Source organism: Lampris incognitus, chromosome 3 (assembly GCF_029633865.1).
Source record: "Lampris incognitus isolate fLamInc1 chromosome 3, fLamInc1.hap2, whole genome shotgun sequence".
NCBI classification, from domain to species: domain Eukaryota; kingdom Metazoa; phylum Chordata; class Actinopteri; order Lampriformes; family Lampridae; genus Lampris; species Lampris incognitus.
This window is the reverse complement of record NC_079213.1, coordinates 29,411,550-29,430,822: the sequence shown is the minus strand read 5'-3', so window position 1 is coordinate 29,430,822 and position 19,273 is coordinate 29,411,550. Positions and strand designations below refer to the sequence as shown.

The 19,273-nt window shown below is 46.7% G+C and overlaps 1 protein-coding gene across 1 annotated transcript; it reads left to right on the top strand.

The window, feature by feature from the left end:
- Window positions 1-1,414: 1,414 nt before the first annotated feature.
- cry1a (cryptochrome circadian regulator 1a) lies at window positions 1,415-18,952 on the top strand. Its single transcript, XM_056277977.1, has 14 exons — window positions 1,415-2,332; window positions 12,931-13,039; window positions 13,243-13,385; window positions 13,519-13,703; window positions 13,891-13,979; window positions 14,506-14,646; window positions 14,800-15,111; window positions 15,540-15,691; window positions 15,914-16,116; window positions 16,273-16,377; window positions 16,519-16,617; window positions 16,800-16,877; window positions 16,981-17,085; window positions 17,804-18,952. The coding sequence occupies exons 1-13, from the start codon at window positions 2,175-2,177 to the stop codon at window positions 17,079-17,081; spliced, it is 1,875 nt and encodes a 624-aa protein (XP_056133952.1). The 5' UTR covers window positions 1,415-2,174; the 3' UTR covers window positions 17,082-17,085; window positions 17,804-18,952.
- The last annotated feature ends 321 nt before the right edge of the window (window positions 18,953-19,273 follow it).

The following is a 19,273-nucleotide window of genomic DNA, read 5'->3' as shown; positions in this document are numbered from 1 at the left end:
ATATCATTTTTGAATTCAATAGTTTGGCGAAACACCATGTTAAGGGCCTAGTTTGGATGCAACAGTGTGTTTGCACTGTGCGTTTAAAAGATTTGAGATAAACTGAGAGGGTGTACTTACAAAACGAAAATAATAAGGAAAAAAAAATGCACCAGATAGTGTGTAGCAGAGAGTAGGGCATCTAGCGGCTGTTGGAAAATGCTCAACACCAAATTGAATCCTGTTTGGTGAATGTATGCTACGATGTTGTACTGCCACCTGGTGGCCAAAATGTGACACTTCATTATTATGCAAGGCTCCGCTGTTGAGGCTGCGTTTTGTTATTTAGCCGCCACTATCGAATATGTCTGACTTTACTACTTACAATTTGCCATAGCTAAATGATTATACTAAAACACCATAATGATAAGAAAGTAATAATAATCACAAGAACAACAACAACGACAATAATAATAAAAGTATATGTTTATGATGTCAGGTTTACGAGTCACTACACCGTGCTTCTCACAGCATATCTGCGCCAGCAGTAGTTATAAACGGTAGCAGTAGTTATAAACGGTGGTAGTAGTCATAAACGGTGGTCACGATTCCCGGTTAGCATGACTCTTGAGCAGTTATGGGCTTTCTCCATTAATCAATTTTATTTTGATTCAGGTCGTTGTAGTTTAAAATTCTTTTCTTTCTTCTACGCTCTATTTTATTGCGGTTTCATTACTTTAGTTGTTTTCTTTCTTTCTTTATTCTATTTTCTTCTTTTGTCCTTACTTTCTGTTTCATCCTTGCGCTTTCACGTCATGTAAAGCTCATTGCTTTGTGTTTTTAATGTACGAGATGCGCTACATCAATAAAGTTTGCTTGATTTATTATTGATTAATACGTTGATTGATTGGCTGACTGTAATTTAGCCCAAAAGATATCGACAAATACGCTCTTTATGTAACGCCTGCGTTGTTGTTGTTGTTTTTTTTAAAAAGGGGGGGATTCGAACCAACTCGAATTCTGAGTAACGGAGCGCAGCAATGGCTCCTTTGCCGCGTTCAGCGTCCCGAGTCAAACCTGTATAAATAGGCCACGCTCATGCCGCGCTTCATGTGCTGATCCGGGCTCTTTGGCTGCAACCAATGGCCAGTGAGGACGCACCGCGGCACACTCATAACGCCAACGTCCCACGTCTTCAGATTTTTTTTTTTTATTGAAAATGCGGTGGGCTCACCCAATAGCTCCATACTTTCAGGTCGCTTCATATTTTCGCACGTACAATTTAACACGATTTATTGCAATAAATAAAAAATAATTAAAAAAAAACCTTTTGGCAGCAAGCACACCGCTCAAACGTGACCTGGTGGAAAAGGCGAATGACGATTTTGTCCAATCGCATCTCTGGAAGCTGTGTGCGTCACCCGGTGGGCGGAGTCATAGATATAGGTGCGGCGAGGGTCGCACGGGTGTTAACGCTCATAGCAGAAATTACAGATATACCTCCCAAAATACGTCTCTTTGCCGCAGCGAGAGTGTGCGGGATTAACGCGGATTTATCAACCTCCGAGAATTCGCCCGCGTCGTTCTCGGACGAGGACTTCAAGCGTCGTTTCGGGGGAGAAATTATTTACATAACCAGCTTTCCCTGCGTCCACCGCGAGGAGCGGCCAGTCTCGCCGCGGCGTGGGGTTGCCCACCAAAATACAGGCCGGTCAACTATTCTGCTGCGTACAGGCGATTTTCATTTCAACAGTTTTGCTTTCATGTTTATTGAAAAAGACGCCCCGTGAAGCTTCGCTGTAAATTTAAGCGTTTTTTTTCACCCGTCAGAGAAAAACAAGTTATACAACAGGCTGGGCTGTCGGCGGCACACGGTCCTAAAGCCGGTCAAGTTACGGTCGGCTGCCGGAGAGCGCGCGCTTGCGCTGCGGCCAAATGGTTCAGTTGTCGGCGCTTGTTAAATTCCTCCACATAATGGGAAAGATGTTGTTAGAGCAGGGTTAGGTGCTCGGTCCAGACGGGATTCAAACGCGGGTGTCTGTAACGCCCTCACACGCACCGATTTTCACATTTGACTGGACTACGCGGTTTGCCTCGTTCCCCCACCCCCCACGTGAGTGAGAACGCACTTTATCGGAATAATAACAACAACAAAGAGACTCTTGAAATTAAGTAAGGACTCGTCCACTTGAGTAATGGTCGTTAATACGATCCACTGGTTCAGGAAGGGCTTGCGGCTCCACGACAACCCCGCTCTCAAGGACTCTATCCAGGGCGCGGACACCGTCCGCTGCGTCTACATCCTTGACCCTTGGTTCGCGGGCTCCTCTAACGTCGGCATCAGCAGGTGGAGGTGAGAAAACACACACTGCAACACCATTTTGTGTGTGATGTTTTTATAATACTACAACTGAGCACACCATGTTAAAACGATGTCACTTGCAGCAAACTGGGGCGTTGTGCATGTCAGATTTGTGTGTGCAGGCCCATGCAGCATATAACGTGTTGACTCCTACCCAAGGTCAGTGTTGAGTTGCTGATGTGGTGAGGGGTTTTCTTCTTATCTCAAAATCGGTAATCACCATTCATTCATACCTTCTGTTAGCATCTGTGTTGTTTTTTCTATTATACACATGAAACGAATCCATCATTACACCCCCCACCCCATATAAGGTTAAAAACATGGCAGACACCAGCCTTCCCATGTGCAGTGTGTGTGTGTGTGTGTGTGTGTGTGTGTGTGTGTGTGTGTGTGTGTGTGTGTGTGTGTGTGTGTGTGTGTGTGTGTGTGTGTGTGTGTGTGTGTGGAAAGTGTGGCCTGATTTAGAAGTGCGGAAATGTCTGGGTCACCAGACGTCTCTGTTAGGTTTCCACGTCAACCAGACTAACAGGGTAATGAATGAACTCGCTCTGTTTTGTTCTGATCAGATTGGGTGATATCCAACCCCCCAGAGAGCAGGAGGGTGCTGCAGAGCTTCCGCTTAACTGAACTACAAGAAGTCAAAGGGCAGATTTGCTTCTTTTAACGCTGAAGGGCCCGTTCATGTCATCAGGCCTGTCGCTTAAAGAGATGGTTGACGATATGTGTCGGTGTTATGAATCCGGCTATGCAGTCCATATGCAGGTCAGAAGAAGCCAGTGATGGGTTATGTTCATTACTGTGGGGATCTTTGGTCACTGTGCTTACGGCAGCATGTCACCCTTTACCAGAATTTTACCTTTATTCCCGTGTTTGGCGTGTAACAAGATAATCGGCTGTGTGGTTCAACAGTCGTTACTGCATCTGGTGGTATCTCACTGAACCTCAGATAAACTGTGTGCACATAAGAGTGGCTAGAGGAAATTTGAGCCTGGTCACACAGATCAGTAATCTAAACTTTTGAAAGCTTCATGTGAGATAAGAAACACGACTGTCACACAGTCACCGATGTTCGGCCAGTTTCTCTTTCATGCAATCTTTCTCCCCTCCATAAACCCACGGTTGTGTAAGCCCTGGCTCACACTGAACCTGCAATCAGAGTTAACCTTCAGCTTAGTGGGACAACTCCTCCTAGTCTAAACAGTTTGCCGTTGCAGGGTTCTGCGGTCCATCAAAACTCCGGTCTCCCGTTTGGCGTGTGACCCCCAAGTCATTCATCAGACTATGTCCTACATCCCAAAAGGCCCGTAGAGCGCAATGCTCAGGGAAATGGAGACGACCGTTCGTCATGTAGGAAGTGACAACGTGTCCACAAGTCTCCTCTGTGCAGTGGCTTTGGCCTTCTGTCATGAGTGTGTGTGTGTGTGGTCAGGTCCGCTCTGCACGCCCATGCTCTGGCGATGGAACAGTGCTCCCCCATTATGAAGCATCCATGTTACACTCCTAGTTATGTAACGGCAGCCTCGGGTGACGCAGAGCTCGCATGCACATCACTCGGTGTGCCCTGATTCATTCTCTCCATTTCTGAGTTTGGTTGTTTTCTATTTCATCTTGCTCTGTTTGCACCCGGCAACTCAGGGTTTTCTCATTTCACGCACGGCTGTAAAGGGGCTCCGATGAGAATATGGTTTATGAAATGCGGGCGCAAGGCCTTGGTTTTGCAATGAAATGGAGGTGTAGAACATAATGAAGGCTCAGATGTGAAGACGAAAATCATGTTTGGCTCCGCGTGAGTTCCCATTGGATGCTACTGTCGACCCATTCCTTGCACGTTTGTCGATCAAAGCAGCCTTTTGAGCGTGTTTTTGTGTTTTGCTTGCAGAATAACCCGAGTGCTCTCTTGAACAGAACAAGGCCGAGCACATTTCTAAAAAAACAACAACGGCACACTAACAGCATGAGAAGGTTACACCAAAAGGTGTGAAAGAGTGCCGTGTCCTGCAGCCGCACCTTGCACACACATAGGGCTCAACTCGTCGTCGGTGTGAGTCACCTATTAAGTAGTCTTCGCTCGAATGAGATGGGTCACTGCTGGAAGGGATGACATAATCACAACAAACCGCCCCCCCCCACCTCCGATACCACCATCTCCACTCGTGGGCCCAAGTAGGTCAGTGTGTTAGCAGAAAACCTCCCCTTCCTTTTTTTGACCTACTTCCCCCCCGCGCGCGCAACTGCTACCACAGCAAACCGCGATCTAGCGCTCGCAGGCCGTGCTCAGGGCTTATCCCTGCATTCCTGCCTCCGTCTGACATCTCCTGCGACGTTGCTGGTTCGAGCACGTCAAATGCTGCAGGCGGCTTCCTTCTCGACACATTGTGAAGCATCTTTCTGTGTGTGTGTGTGAACAAAATCCTTGTTCTGAGGCACAGCCAGAGGGGTCGTTGGTGTTGCTTATTCATTTATTTGCTCGTTAACATAACTAGGATGATGCAGAAAAACACGCCGCATGTTGAATATGAAACGGAGGCAAGTGCGCACATGGTTTCTAGATAATGGATAATTTTGCAACCCCGACGACTCCCCGGTTAGGGTTTATTGGTTTAAAGAAACTCACCAGCGTCCGTTTGCGCCATTTTATTGTTGAAATTGGCTTGGAGATAATCTGCAAATGGTTTACACTTGCTGAGCATACACAGTCTCCTGGGTTGTCTATTTCTTTTCAAGCACTGCTGCTTTTTGTTGGGGGGGGGGGGCAGATGATCTGAATCTGCACCATCCGCCTGCCTGGTGAGAGGCGGCCGGTTCAGGAGAGCAGCAAAAGCACAACTGACCCACTTTTTTTCCCAAGGCAGAGATACGCCTTGGCTCAGACGGGATTTAAACTCACGGTCATCTAGCATTGTCAGTGTTCCGTGCACAGCAGTCTCGGTTAGAAAGAGGTTTGCCAAGTGTGTCGCAAACCCGCAGCGAGACAATAGACGTATCGTGGCCTCACAGTTGTTGAATTTTAACACTTGGTTATGCCACAGTGGAAGCGTCATAAACCGTACTAGGCAGCACGGGGCGGTATGTTGCAAATGATTGATTCTGAATATACAGCAGCTCGTTGGCACCTTTACAGTCTCGTGAAGTAACGGCTTTGCCCTTTGCTATCTCCATGCTGATTTAGTATCTTACTATGGGAGTGTCACTGTGTGCAGTCCCTGTGATGGATTGATATCTGGGGTGTCTCCTTGCATTCCACCCCAGTGCATGCTGGGATCAGTGTTCCCACGCATCCCCAGAAACCCTGGAAATTCACAGGCTAGTTTTCCAGCCATGGGGAAAAAAAGCCCGGGAAAGGCTAAAATTGGTCAAATGTGTGAGATCATGGGAAACCCATAAAGTGGGGTTATAAAACAATATTTTGTACCTACTGGGATGTCGCATGTCTGGTGTGAGTTTTGGCCGAGATGGCTCGTTTTCACCCGTGGTTTCAGTCGCTGAGACTGCAGGGCGGTGTTGGTGTACGTTTGGGTGGTAGTGATGCGCGGGTCGACCCACAACCCGCGGGTTGGTCCGCGGGTCGGGCGGATTCGGGTGTGCTTATTAGAAAATATCCCGGATTGGATTCGGGCGGGCGGGTCAAAAAGTGACGAAGCTGTGATATTGGGCTTACTCGGAGACGAGTCAAATAAAATGGACTTGTCTCCGAGTAAGTTCTTACAGAAACATTGCGTGCAATATTGTATTGTGCAATATTGGCTGTGTATTGCTAGTCCACATTCTCTCTCTCACTCTCTCGCTGTCTTCCTCTCTCTCGCTCTTTCTCTTCCTCTCTGTTACTCTCTCTCCTCTCTTCTCTGTCACTCTCTCTCCCTCTTCCTCTCTGTTACTCTCTCTCTTCCCCTCTCTGTCACTCTCTCTCCCTCTTCCTCTCTGTCACTCTCTTCCTCTGTCACTCTCTCCCTCTTCCTCTCTCACTCGCTTCCTCTGTAACTCTCTCTCCCTCTTCCTCTCTGTTACGCTCTCTCTTCTCTGTCACTCTCTCTCTTCCTCTCTGTTACTCTCTCTTCTCTTCTCTGTCACTCTCTCTCCCTCTTCCTCTCTCTCTTCTCTTCTCTGTCACTCTCTCTCCCTCTTCCTCTCTCTCACTCTCTCCCTCTTCCTCTCGCTCACTCTCTTCCTCTGTCACTCTCACTCTCTCCCTCTTCCTCTCACTCTCTTCCTCTGTAACTCTCTCCCTCTTCCTCGCTCTCTCTCTTCCTCTCTGTTACGCTCTCTCTTCTCTGTCACTCTCTCTCCCTCTTCCTCTCTGTTACTCTCTCTTCCTCTGTCACTCTCTCCCTCTCTTCTTCTCTCTCTTCCTTTTCTGTCACTTTCTCTCTTCCTCTTTTTCCCCTCTCTCTTTCTCTCTCTCTCTGTCTCTCTCAAACACGCACGCATGCAAGCAGCTTTATCATCAATATGTGATCATGGTTTTGGTCAGTGCACGTGTTTTATGGTGTGGAGGCTTCAGCTATGAGGTTTTTTTCCCTAAGTGGTATCCGTAGCTTTTGTTTACGCCACCAAAATGCTTTTTCTGGGCAGGAAGAAGAGGTTTTGTGTGTGTGTGTGTGTGTGTGTGTGTGTGTGTGTGTGTGTGTGTGTGTGTGTGTGTGTGTGTGTGTGTGTGTGTGTGTGTGTGTGTGTGTGTGAGAGAGAGAGGGAGAAACCGAGAGACAGAGGTCATGTTTTGCTGCTATTCAACAATTAGTCTGTTTATTTAGCATCCTAGACCCAGACGCTGTTAGGTAAATACAGTGCATCCAGAAAGTATTCACACCCCTTCACTTTCCCCACATTTTGTTATGTTACAGCCTTATTCCAAAATGGATTAAATTCCTTTTTTTCCCTCACCAATCTACATTCAATACCCCATAATGACAAAGCGAAAAAGGTTTTGTAAAATTTTTTGCAAATTTATTAAAAATAAAAAACAAATATTGCATGTACATAAGTATTCACACCCTTTACCCAGTACTTGGTTGAGGCACCCTGAGCAGCGATTACAGCCTCAAGTCTTCTTGGGTACGAAGCTACAAGCTTGGCACACCTATATTTGGGGTATTTTTCCCATTCTTCTCTGCAGATCCTCTCGAGATCTGTAAGGTTAGATGGGGAGCGTCGCTGCACAGCTATTTTCAGGTCTTTCCAGAGATGTTCAATGGGGTTCAAGTCTGGGCTCTGGCTGGGCCACTCAAGGACATTCACAGACTTGTCCCGAAGCCACTCCTTCGTTGTCTTGGCTGTGTGCTTAGGGTCGTTGTCGTGTTGAAAGGTAAACCTTCGCCCCAGTCTGAGGTCCTGAGCGCTCTGGAGCAGGTTTTCATCAAAGATCTCTCTGTACTTTGCTCCATTCATCTTTCCCTCGATCCTGACTAGTCTCCCAGTTCCTGCCGCTGAAAAACATCCCCACAGCATGATGCTGCCACCACCATGCTTCACTGTAGGGATGGTATTAGCAAGGTGATGAGAGGTGCCTGGTTTCCTCCAGACGTGACGTTTGGCATTCAAGCCATAGAGTTCAATCTTGGTTTCATCAGACCAGAAAATCTTGTTTCTCATGGTCTGAGAGTCCTTTAGGTGCTTTCTGGCAAACTTCACGCAGGCTGTCATGTGCCTTTTACTGAGCAGAGCCTTCCGTCTGGCCACTCTACCATAAAGGCCTGATTGGTGGAGTGCTGCAGAGATGGTTGTCCTTCTGGAAGGTTCTCCCATCTCCACAGAGGAACGCTGGCGCTCTGTCAGAGTGACCATCGGGTTCTTGGTCACCTCCCTGACCAAGGCCCTTCTCCCCCAATTGCTCAGTTTGGCTGGGCGGCCAGCTCTAGGAAGAGTCCTGGTGGATCAAAACTTCTTCCATTTACGAATGATGGAGACCACTGTGCGCTTCGGGACCTTCAAAGCTGTAGACATTTTTTTGTACCCTTCCCCAGATCTGTGCCTCGATACAATCCTGTCTCGGAGGTCCACAGACAATTCCTTTGACGTCATGGCTTGGTTTCTGCTCTGACATGCACTGTCAACAGTGGGACCTTATATAGACAGGTGTGTGCCTTTCCAAATCATGTCCAATCAATTGAATTTACTACAGGTGGACTCCAATCAAGATGTAGAAACATCTCAAGGATGATCAATGGAAAAAGGATGAACCTGAGCTCAATTTTGAGTGTCATAGCAAAGGGTGTGAATACTTATGTACATGCAATATTTCAGTTTTTTATTTTTAATAAATTTGCAAAAATTTCTACAAAACCTTTTTCACCTTGTCATTATGGGGTATTGTGTTTAGATTGATGAGAAAAAAAGGAATTTAATCCATTTTGGAATAAGGCTGTAACATAACAAAATGTGGGGAAAGTGAAGGGGAGTGAATACTTTCCGGATGCACTGTATACAATAGGCGATGCCTTGCAGTGGGTGTGTTATGCTGGGCAAACCCAAAAAAGAAATAGTGCAACACTGTTCACTTTCCTGTAGCCGGGGCTAAATTTGGAGGTGTCGGGTCCGGGTGGTTAATTAACGCATATTTTAGCGGGTCGGGCTGTGTGGCTTGGCTGTCGTAACGGGTCGGGTGGGTGCGGGTGTTAAAAAACCCTGACCCGTGCATCACTATTGGGCGGTATGTCCGATGGCCGGCCTAGGTTACACAGTCTGTTTACAGACTGTTGAGGCGTCCACTGATAGCTGATACTGAATGTTGCACGTAAGCGACGGCTGTCCAGGCAGAAGTCATGGAAAACATTCTTGACAAGTCCTGGAAAATGAACGGGAACTGCGGGTGTGTATCGATGGCATCTCTCTGTGACCCCTAAAATGGATGATGCGAGAATTCACTCACTGAATGAATTATAATGTAGATGTTCTCGCATCTGTTGGCATTCTGACTTGAAAGTCCCATCTGTTTTCTTTCCCACTCGATTTTGCCTCGGCGTGCTTCAGGAGATCTTCTCGTCTCGCTCTGGGATGATGCGGATCGTGTCGTAATGAATATTTATTTTGAGCATCTTTAGGACAGCTGAACAATAAGGCCCACGCAGGAAGTGCTGGTTACGGCACTGCACTTTGCAGACTATGAGAGGGTTTGCGCTCCTTGCAGGCAATAATCCAATCCTCTGGTAAGGATTTGTCACAGGAGGGGATGAAATCTGTCTGCAACAAATTCTGAATAAATTTCACCTCACACCACTCGCTCACTCACACTTGACTGGCGTTCCCGGCGGAAGAAACAACTAGATTGGACTAGATGGTACTTTAACGGACACAGGATGTTTCCACCCACCAACCCCACGCGTTACTATAACAACAGCACTGGGAGCACCCCATTACTGACTCTGTGTGTGTGTGTGTGTGTGTGTGTGTGTGTGTGTGTGTGTGTGTGTGTGCGCGTGCATGTTTGCCTTGCACAAACCTAAAAAGTAATGCCAGAAAGTAGTTTATTAAGGTGTCAGGAAAATGTTGAAGAATGAATGATGGAGACTCATTCTGGCCTCCATGCACCTGCAAAGCATTTTAGTATTCTGGGGTCCCAGTGATGATTAAACTGTGTGTTGTGAAGCATATGCTGGCACATTGAATTGACCCCCATTGCTCGACAGTGCACACACACAACAGGGCGGCACGGTGGCACGGTCGCCTCACATCAAGAAGGTCCTGGGTTTGAGCCCCGGGGTAGGGTCCCGGCTTGTCCTCTGTGTGGAGTTTGCATGTTCTCCCTGTGTCTGTGTGGGTTTCTTCCGGGTGCTCCGGTTTCCTCCCACAGTCCAAAGACATGTAGGTCAGGTGAATCGGCCGTACTAAATTGTCCCTAGGTATGAATGCGTGTGCGTGTCGGTCCTGTGATGGCCTGGCGGCCTGTCCAGGGTATCTCCCCGCCTGCTGCCTAGTGACTGCTGGGATAGGCTCCAGCATCCCCGCCACCCTGAGAGCAGGATAAGCGGTTTGGATAATGGATATCTTTGTCTTTATAGTTATTCACGCTGGCAAAAAAATCAAACTCCGTTATTATTCTACCAAAAGTGTTTTTCAGTCAGCTTGTGGATCACCGAAAATCTGTGCTCTCATTAAAATTCGTGTCAGTATTACTGTGGCGTGCTGCAGGTGACAGGCGGCATCCACCAAACCAGGACGTTTTAGTGAGGGTGTACTTTAAATGACATCATCTTTACACAAGTGGCCATAGGATGCAAGCAGAAGACGTAGCATGTGATGCTGCTCATCACTGGAAAAAGAAGAGGCATTCTTCATGTTCTCAGAAAGAAGGAAAAAAAATCCACCTTAAAGGATTTGCTTGTCATTCCCCTGGTCTTGGAAGCTTGTAAGCACGCAGCGACAATTATCTCCCAAAGTACTTAACGAGAGGGCCAAGACCTTTTTCATTCATATCATAAATGAGTTAGGAGACAAATTGTGGAATTGCCTCTTCAACAGTAAATGTTAGGCGCTAAGGACCCTGGCATAAATCAGAGTGGTGATACCCTGGGTGATTTTTTTTTCTTCTTCTTCTTCTTCTTCTTCTTCTTCTTCAAATGAGTTATACACATATTCTCTAGCTTCAACATTTAGTATTTCTGTAAAGTCAAGTCCAATTCATGTTTGGTGGAGTAATTCCAGGCTTTCTTTGGTTTTTACTTCAGAGAGGGTTTTCCACATCCTGCCTTCATAGCCTGCATCGTTTGACTCGGCCTATACAGTATTACAATAAAACCGCTTTAAATGAGGGACTGAGCAAGCCTATGCCATATTATATGAGGGGATATGTTATCTTAATTATAACACTTCAGTGAGAAATGTTGCTATATTTGTGGTGTCAAACTGATATTACTTAGGTCGTTTGGGCAGTGTAGCGCTCTATTCGGTTGCCTATCAACACGGGGATCGCCGGTTCAAATCCCCGTGTTACCTCCGGCTTGGTCGGGCGTCCCCTACAATTGGCCGTGTCTGCGGGTGGGAAGCCGGATGTGGGTGTGTGTCCTGGTCGCTGCACTAGCACCTCCTCTGGTTGGTCGGGGCGCCTGTTCGGGGGGAAGGGGGAACTGGGGGGGATAGCATGATCCTTCCGTGCGCTACATCCCCCCAGCGAAACTCCTCACTGTCAGGTGAAAAGAAGTGGCTGGTGACTCCACATGTATCAGAGGAGGCATGTGGTAGTCTGCAGCCCTCCCCGGATCGGCAGAGGGGGTGGAGCAGCGACGGCTCGGAAGAGTGGGGTAATTGGTCAAGTACAATTAGGGAGAAACGGGTGGGAGCCATAAAACAAAAAACTAGTATTACTTGACCTTTCTCATCATTTTGCGTCGCCACTTTACCCACACAGGAGAAAGACCTGGATGAAGCCAGTATGCAATTGGAATATATGCATGGGGGAATAATCGGGGTTAATATTGCTTCAGCCCTGTGATGGCCTGGCGGCCTGTCCAGGGTGTCTCCCCGCCTGCCGCCTAATGACTGCTGGGATAGGCTCCAGCATCCCCGCGACCCTGAGAGCAGGATAAGCGGTTCAGATAATGGATGGATGGATAATATTGCTTCATATGTGCACAAAGTGGAGTGACTTCCCAACTGAGGCAGCTGAGGGCTGTCGTTTGTACACAAGCAAGCGTTTCTCCTCTGTGTCTGCAGCCTGTCATAGACTCATCACCGTGCATCGTTTTAATGACTGAATGCAATGCCTCACCATGAGGGCTGCTGCATGCCTCACATGGGCTGCTGCTCTTCAGAGCGCGGGATTGCGTCAGGTAATGTCCGAGAGCTCATTTTAGACATTCGGGTGTTGGGCATGGTGGCCGGGTCTGCAGCCAAGCATTACAGTTACTTTCCGAAACAGAAGTCTACGCCCACTTTCCACAGTGATTGGCCAGCAGTGTAAGTGGGCGGGGTTTCGAGTGGTCTGCAAATTGTATTGTTTATTCTACACACAACCATCTCTGCCACTGACCACTCACCATAAACAGCTTCAAAGAAAAACTCTTGAGTGTTTGCCTTAAAGACTTCCTGTTTATAATCTGTCCTTCTCCGTGATGGACAGCTTCTCGACTGGAGCAACGGGATTTTCTGGAGGTTTCTCTCCCTCTCAATATTTAGTCTCTACTGCCTCCTGCTGACGGCACTGCGGCACGAACCATTTCTGCATCACTTTGACTGAAATCATCATGACATTAATAGACATGAGCCAGACTGCCATAAGAAAACCTCCCAAGACTCCCTGATAGCGGCGGAGCCACATTTGATAATGATTAGTCTATTGCAAATGAAATGCAGCTGCTCCGACCTTTTATAAAACCCAAACCCTTTATAAAATTCAGTCATTCTGGGCTAGACAGAACATACATGTGGATGCAATTAACCATCACTTGTGGTCTCACTAATGGCTGCGATTTGCCGTTATTACAGCGTCCCTTAAACAAAACAATTGAGTTGAAACTTGTTCATTGACGGGGTCTAGTGTGTCGGAGCACATGATGTTTAATTTTCCTGGTAGGAATATTTTCCTGGTCGAATAGTTGCCCTTTACATCAGTCATCATATTAACCACCCCCCCGCCCCCCTTTATTGCTCTCATCCTCCAGGTTCTTACTGCAGAGTCTTGAGGATTTGGATGCCAGCCTTCGCAAGCTCAACTCCCGTCTGTTCGTGATTCGTGGCCAGCCCACTGATGTCTTTCCCCGACTCTTCAAGGTAACCGTGCTTTCCCTGCCAACCCGAAATTTCCAATATTCCCCTTCAACTGGACTGGTATATATCATATATATATATGATATATACCAGTCCAGTTGCACTTGATTCAACTCTTTTGGATAACCATGACCTGGATGAATGAGAACATTCACAGACAATATTCCCCTTGTTCAGTTCATGGGATTCTTATCTCTGTTCTCTAGGAATGGAAGATCACTTGTCTGTCTTATGAGTATGACTCTGAACCCTTTGGGAAGGAGCGAGATGCAGCTATCAAGAAGCTGGCCTGCGAGGCTGGCGTGGAGGTGACGGTGCGCATCTCCCACACGCTCTATGATCTGGATAAGTAAGTGGATATCCCTAAATCTTGTTCACGTTTTGTCCTGCTTTAAGCATTTCGCCCCTAGCCAGCTGGACGCATTTGTTAATGTTGTATTGTTTTCACTTTCGCTCATTCTGTGTCTATCTTCCTCTTGCAGGATTATAGAGTTGAATGGGGGTCAGTCGCCCCTCACCTACAAACGTTTTCAGACCCTCATCAGCCGTATGGATCCCGTGGAGCTGCCCGTAGAATCCATCACGGCTGAAACCATGGGGAAATGTATCACGCCCCTCTCTGATGACCACGATGAAAAGTTTGGAGTCCCGTCCTTGGAGGAACTGGGTGAGCAAAGCCGGGAGGGCTGTAGAAGTAGTTGACTTTTATCCATGTCTACCAGTTTGGGGTCCAAGCACTGGCCTCAGTCATATTTTAAAAGTGGTTGGGCACCGAATATGTGAAATTGTTTTACAAAGGGAACACGCAGACACGATACAAACCAGCTGACATTGACCTTTAATGAATCCTACAGGTTTTGACACTGAAGGCTTGTCCTCAGCTGTGTGGCCAGGGGGAGAAACCGAAGCCCTTACACGCTTGGAGAGACATTTGGAGAGGAAGGTCAGACAAAGTCATCTTGTTTTCATCATTCATTGATTCATCTTGCTTTTTTAGATATTTACAGATATTATTTGTGGCAGATCTTTTATTTTATCTCACCTCATTCAGAAGAAACTGGTACCCTTTTCAAATACTCACAGATTTTCGCTGGTGGTCTTGGAGGAACATGCTTTGAATTAGTGGTTTTGGTGCAGCATCCTCACGTCTCCTGCTTTGACCTGAGCCTGTTGGCTCTTGCCAGATTTGCTCATCCTTAGTCAAACAATATAACTCTGGATTTCTCACCCCCTTAATATTTCTATCGCATAGAAACCATGAAAACTCATATTTCTTTGTCAGTGTAGTAACTTTCCACGGAGGAGGTAAATCCCCCTCACCGTTTTTTTTTTTTTTTTTTTTTGCACAACAAAAGGGGCACTTTTTTTTAAATGAAATCTTGTAAATCTTCATGACTTGGAAGACACACTGTACTGAGTTTCTGTACATTTTGTTGATGATAGTAATCCTTTGATTGTCTTGTTGGCAGGCATGGGTTGCTAACTTTGAGCGTCCGAGGATGAACGCCAACTCCTTGCTGGCCAGCCCCACAGGCCTCAGCCCCTACTTGCGCTTTGGCTGTCTATCTTGTCGGCTTTTCTACTTCAAACTCACTGACCTTTACAGAAAGGTAAGGCCATTATAGTTATCTTTAAACCGATGAACTGCTACAGCTACAGACCTTAGGATTGTTACTTTTATTTAATTCACTGACACTTAAGGTTATACAGCCAAGCTGTGCCTGCTCTAACCTGTCCTCCGTTTCCATCAAATCAACCCTAAGGTAAAGAAGAACAGCTCTCCTCCGCTCTCCCTCTATGGCCAGCTGCTGTGGCGTGAGTTCTTCTACACGGCAGCCACCAACAACCCGCGCTTCGACAAGATGGAGAGCAACCCCATTTGCGTCCAGATCCCCTGGGATCGCAACCCCGAGGCGCTAGCCAAGTGGGCGGAGGGCCGGACTGGTTTCCCCTGGATCGATGCTATCATGACCCAGCTGAGGCAAGAGGGGTGGATCCACCACCTGGCCAGGCACGCCGTGGCCTGCTTTCTGACCCGAGGGGACCTCTGGATAAGCTGGGAAGAAGGCATGAAGGTAGGGAATGGGGTGTGTGTAGATGATGATGATGATAAAAAGACGGGCGGTATAGTTTAGTTAGGTGGGGCTACTGAGGAAAGATAAGATGATGAGGGAAAGACCTGAAAATATGCTCAGGTGAGGTTAGGAGTATTCAGTTAAAGTTACTTAAAGTAACTTTGTGGCTGGCGACTCCATGTGTATCGGAGGAGGCATGTGGTAGTCTACAACCCTCCCCGGATCGGCAGAGGGGGTGGAGCAGCGATTGGGATGGCTTGAAAGAGTGGGGTAATTGGCCAAGTACAATTTGGGAGAAAAATAGGGAAACTACTTAAAGTATTAAAACAATTTTTACAGCATACATGAATAGTATATTCATCCATAATTTTTTAGTGATATGAATAGCAATGTTTTGTAGATCACATGACCTTTATTTGTGCGTGTAGGTGTTTGAGGAGCTGCTGCTGGATGCAGACTGGAGTGTGAACGCAGGAAGCTGGATGTGGCTCTCCTGCAGTTCTTTTTTCCAGCAGTTCTTCCACTGCTACTGCCCTGTGGGCTTCGGCCGACGAACAGACCCCAATGGAGATTACATACGGTACGCATACACTTCTTGATCCGTGATATAGTTTACTGGATTTTATGTAACAAACTGCAATGACTCTGAGAAACTCGGTACCGTCACACGTCGCTGTGCTGAAAAGCAACTGCTTCGGCGATCTGAACTGATATGTACCTCCGATTGTTTTTGTTTCGTTGTGGAGTCAGATTCCGTAATAGTAACTTTCCATGCTTACTAAAACCCACTTTCTTCCTTCAGACGCTACCTGCCCATTCTGAGGGGATTTCCTGCCAAGTATATTTATGATCCCTGGAATGCCCCAGAAAGTGTGCAGAAGGCGGCCAAATGTATCATCGGTGTGCACTATCCCAAGCCCATGGTGCACCACGCCGAGGCCAGCCGCCTCAACATTGAACGCATGAAACAGATCTACCAGCAGCTCTCGTGCTACAGGGGACTTGGTAAGCAGATAGAGGCAATTGCAAATTAATTTCTTTCAACATTAATTAAGGCAAGGATGACAGGGAACAATAATTTCGTTTCTTCATTTACATACTTAACTTCCTGCAAGAGAGCTTATCCGTCCAATTCTCTGTCCCCCATTTCCATCTCCTCAGGCCTACTGGCTACAGTTCCATCCAACACAAATGGTGCTGGAGAAGTTTCTTCAGGCATGATGGGATTCACCATCGAGAATACGCATGATGCTGTGACTTCATCTGGTATGAGGCCTACAACTCGCTTACTCTTTTGATCCGGCTTGTTCCATCGCCAACTATAGTCATTTGCAATTTATTTCTGTGTAGATGGAGAGCTAGAAATGGAAATTTCAAAGGTTTTATTTTTTTTATTTTTGTTTTCAGGTTACCAGATGCCAGTCCTTTCCCAGGGAGAATGGCAAAGCAATGTCATGATGTACCCTCAGGGTGAGCCCCAAACCAACATTGGCACTCATCAGCAGGGTGAGTATTTTTGACTGCTTTCATGTTCACCTTTTCAGCTCATTTCATTTCCCTTAACGTTTCAGATGAAACTTTTCCCCTCACTTCTCATTTGTACACCTTCATGACTTTTCACCACTGTGTTGCCTCTGACACCAATACCAAACCACGACTTTGTTAACCGATTCTTCATTGAATTCCAGCTTATGCCGGCTCCAGCAGCAGCATGATGTGCTACGCTCAAGGCACCCAGCAGATTCCTGGCTCTGCGTTGCAGCAAGGTGGGTGTTGATGCAGCGCTACTTGCCCCAGGAGGTTTCAGATTACTTCCCTGCCTGTTAATTGTCAAGAGTTATATTTCGAACCTTGTTATTCTGTTCCTAGGGCATGGACATCACAGCAACATTCAGACCGGTGGCAAACGACATAGTGAAGACTCTGGAAACAGCACTAGCTCCAAAGTACAGAGGCAGAGCAGCCACTAGACAGGTCAGTTGGAAACCTAGTCATGCTTAAACTGTTGGATTTATATAGCTGCGTATAACACGTTTCTTATGGAGGTTCAAAGTAGGAACAAAAATGTGGAGAATGCCAATACAGAAATCGGAAAAGTGCAACCATGGCAATGTTGTGAACAAGATAGCCATGAATTGTGACCAGAAAGATAGCAATTGAAGAAAAATCCATAATAATTATTGATGTCAAGGTTAAAAACCAAATTCTAGGGCGTCTGGGTAGCGTAGCGGTCTATTCCGTTGCCTACCGACATGAGGATCGCTGATTCGAATCCCTGCGTTACCTCCGGCTTGGTCGGGTGTCCCTACAGACACAATGGGCCGCGTCTGCAGGTTGGAAGCCGGATGTGGGTATGGGTCCTGGTCACTGCATTAGCTCCTCGGGGAGGGGGAACTGGGAGGAATAGCGTGATCCTCCCACGCGCTACGTCCCCCTGGTGAAACTCCTCACCGTCAGGTGAAAAGAAGCGGCTGGCGACTCCACATGTTTCGGAGGAGGCATGTGGTAGTCTGCAGCCCTCCCCAGATCGGCAGAGGGGGTGGAGCAGCGACCGGCAAACCAAGTTTGCGGAAAGTCTATATTTATTTCTAACTAGAATTACATGTGTAGTCATTTTGAGGTGTGTTGCTGCATATGAAAACTGGTTCAACATGAATAGACATGCCTGTTTTTCTTCCCCCCCCCCATACAGGAAACGTCCTCAGACTCGGATGTCAATCATACTGTGTACGCTGCCATCCCAAAATGGACACTCACACCCAAGCTCTGTTACAATACTACACTGTCAAGTCGCGATGGTGATGGGTGAACATAATGATAAAAGAGGAGGGCATCGATCCTGTCATTAAGCACATTCACAAGTTTCTAACGTTTCGGACTCTGTTTTACCACATGAACTGAACAACCCAGCCAGCGCTGACATCCTTGCAGTGCTGTGGCACAGGAAAGGCTACGATATTATGCCGCTCGGAGGATTAACATGGCATGGCTGGGACCAAAACCTTTTGTGTATATAATGAATTTGATAATTTCAGCTCACATACAACTTGTATATATTTGATATTGTATGTGTTTTTTTTCTCTTTCTCTTTGTGTAGCCATAGACCCATTGATATATTTTTGATAAAAAGAATCATTGTGGATGGATGTCAATTCTTTTTTGAAATTTTCAATAAAAAGTGAAAGCATTTATAGACGGTCCAGTCCCTAGATCAGTGGTTCTCAATCAGGTCCTCAAGGTACCAGCAGCGCTGCTGGTTTTCTCTTGTCAGGTTCACTACATCCACCTGTTATTCCAGGGCTGAAACCTCCTTGATGGGAGGCTGGAATAACGAACAAAAGGAGGATGTAATGGAACTACCTGACATGAGAAAACCAGCAGCACTGGTGGTACCTGAGGACCTGATGGAGAACCACTGTACTAGATGGTATGAAACCTTTTGCCAGATATATCTAATTCAGCTGCCTCTCCTCTCATTTACTTCCTCGATCTGTATCTGTATCTCCTCGCCATCGGTCGTAGAGCCATCTAGTCTGTCCATAGAGGTGTTATAGATCATCTCCTTTCAACCCATCTCAGTACAGAGTGGTTCAGTTTTACTCGTTTTATACTTAACCACTGATAAAAAGATATCATCGAGGCAACATCAGCATGATGTTGCTCTCGAATTGTTTCCCTTGTCAATGGTTGTTGGTGGAAAGATGGCAGGAATATGAATCTTATCATTTCATGGTTTCCTTCTGTGTTATCAATAAATGTACCACTGGAGTATAGTGCTGCACTTACTACTTGTTCTCTCCCAATGTGCTTGTTTAATTAAAAACTGGATAAATATTCAAATGGTCTCTAGTCTGTCTTTATGCATGTCTGTTTTCTTGGAGCTGTGAATGTTGATCATCCATCCATCCATTATCCAAGCTGCTTATCCAAATTCGGGTCACGGGATGCTGTAGCCTAGCCCAGCAGTCATTGGGCGGTAGACGGGGAGACACCCTGGACAGGTCGCTAGTCCATCACAGGGCCGACACATTCACACCTAGGGCCAAGTTAGTATGGCTGATTCACCAGACCTACATGTCTTGACTGTGGGCGGAAACTGGAGTAACCAGAGGAAACCCACGCAGACACAGGGAGATCATGCAAACTCCATACAGGATGACC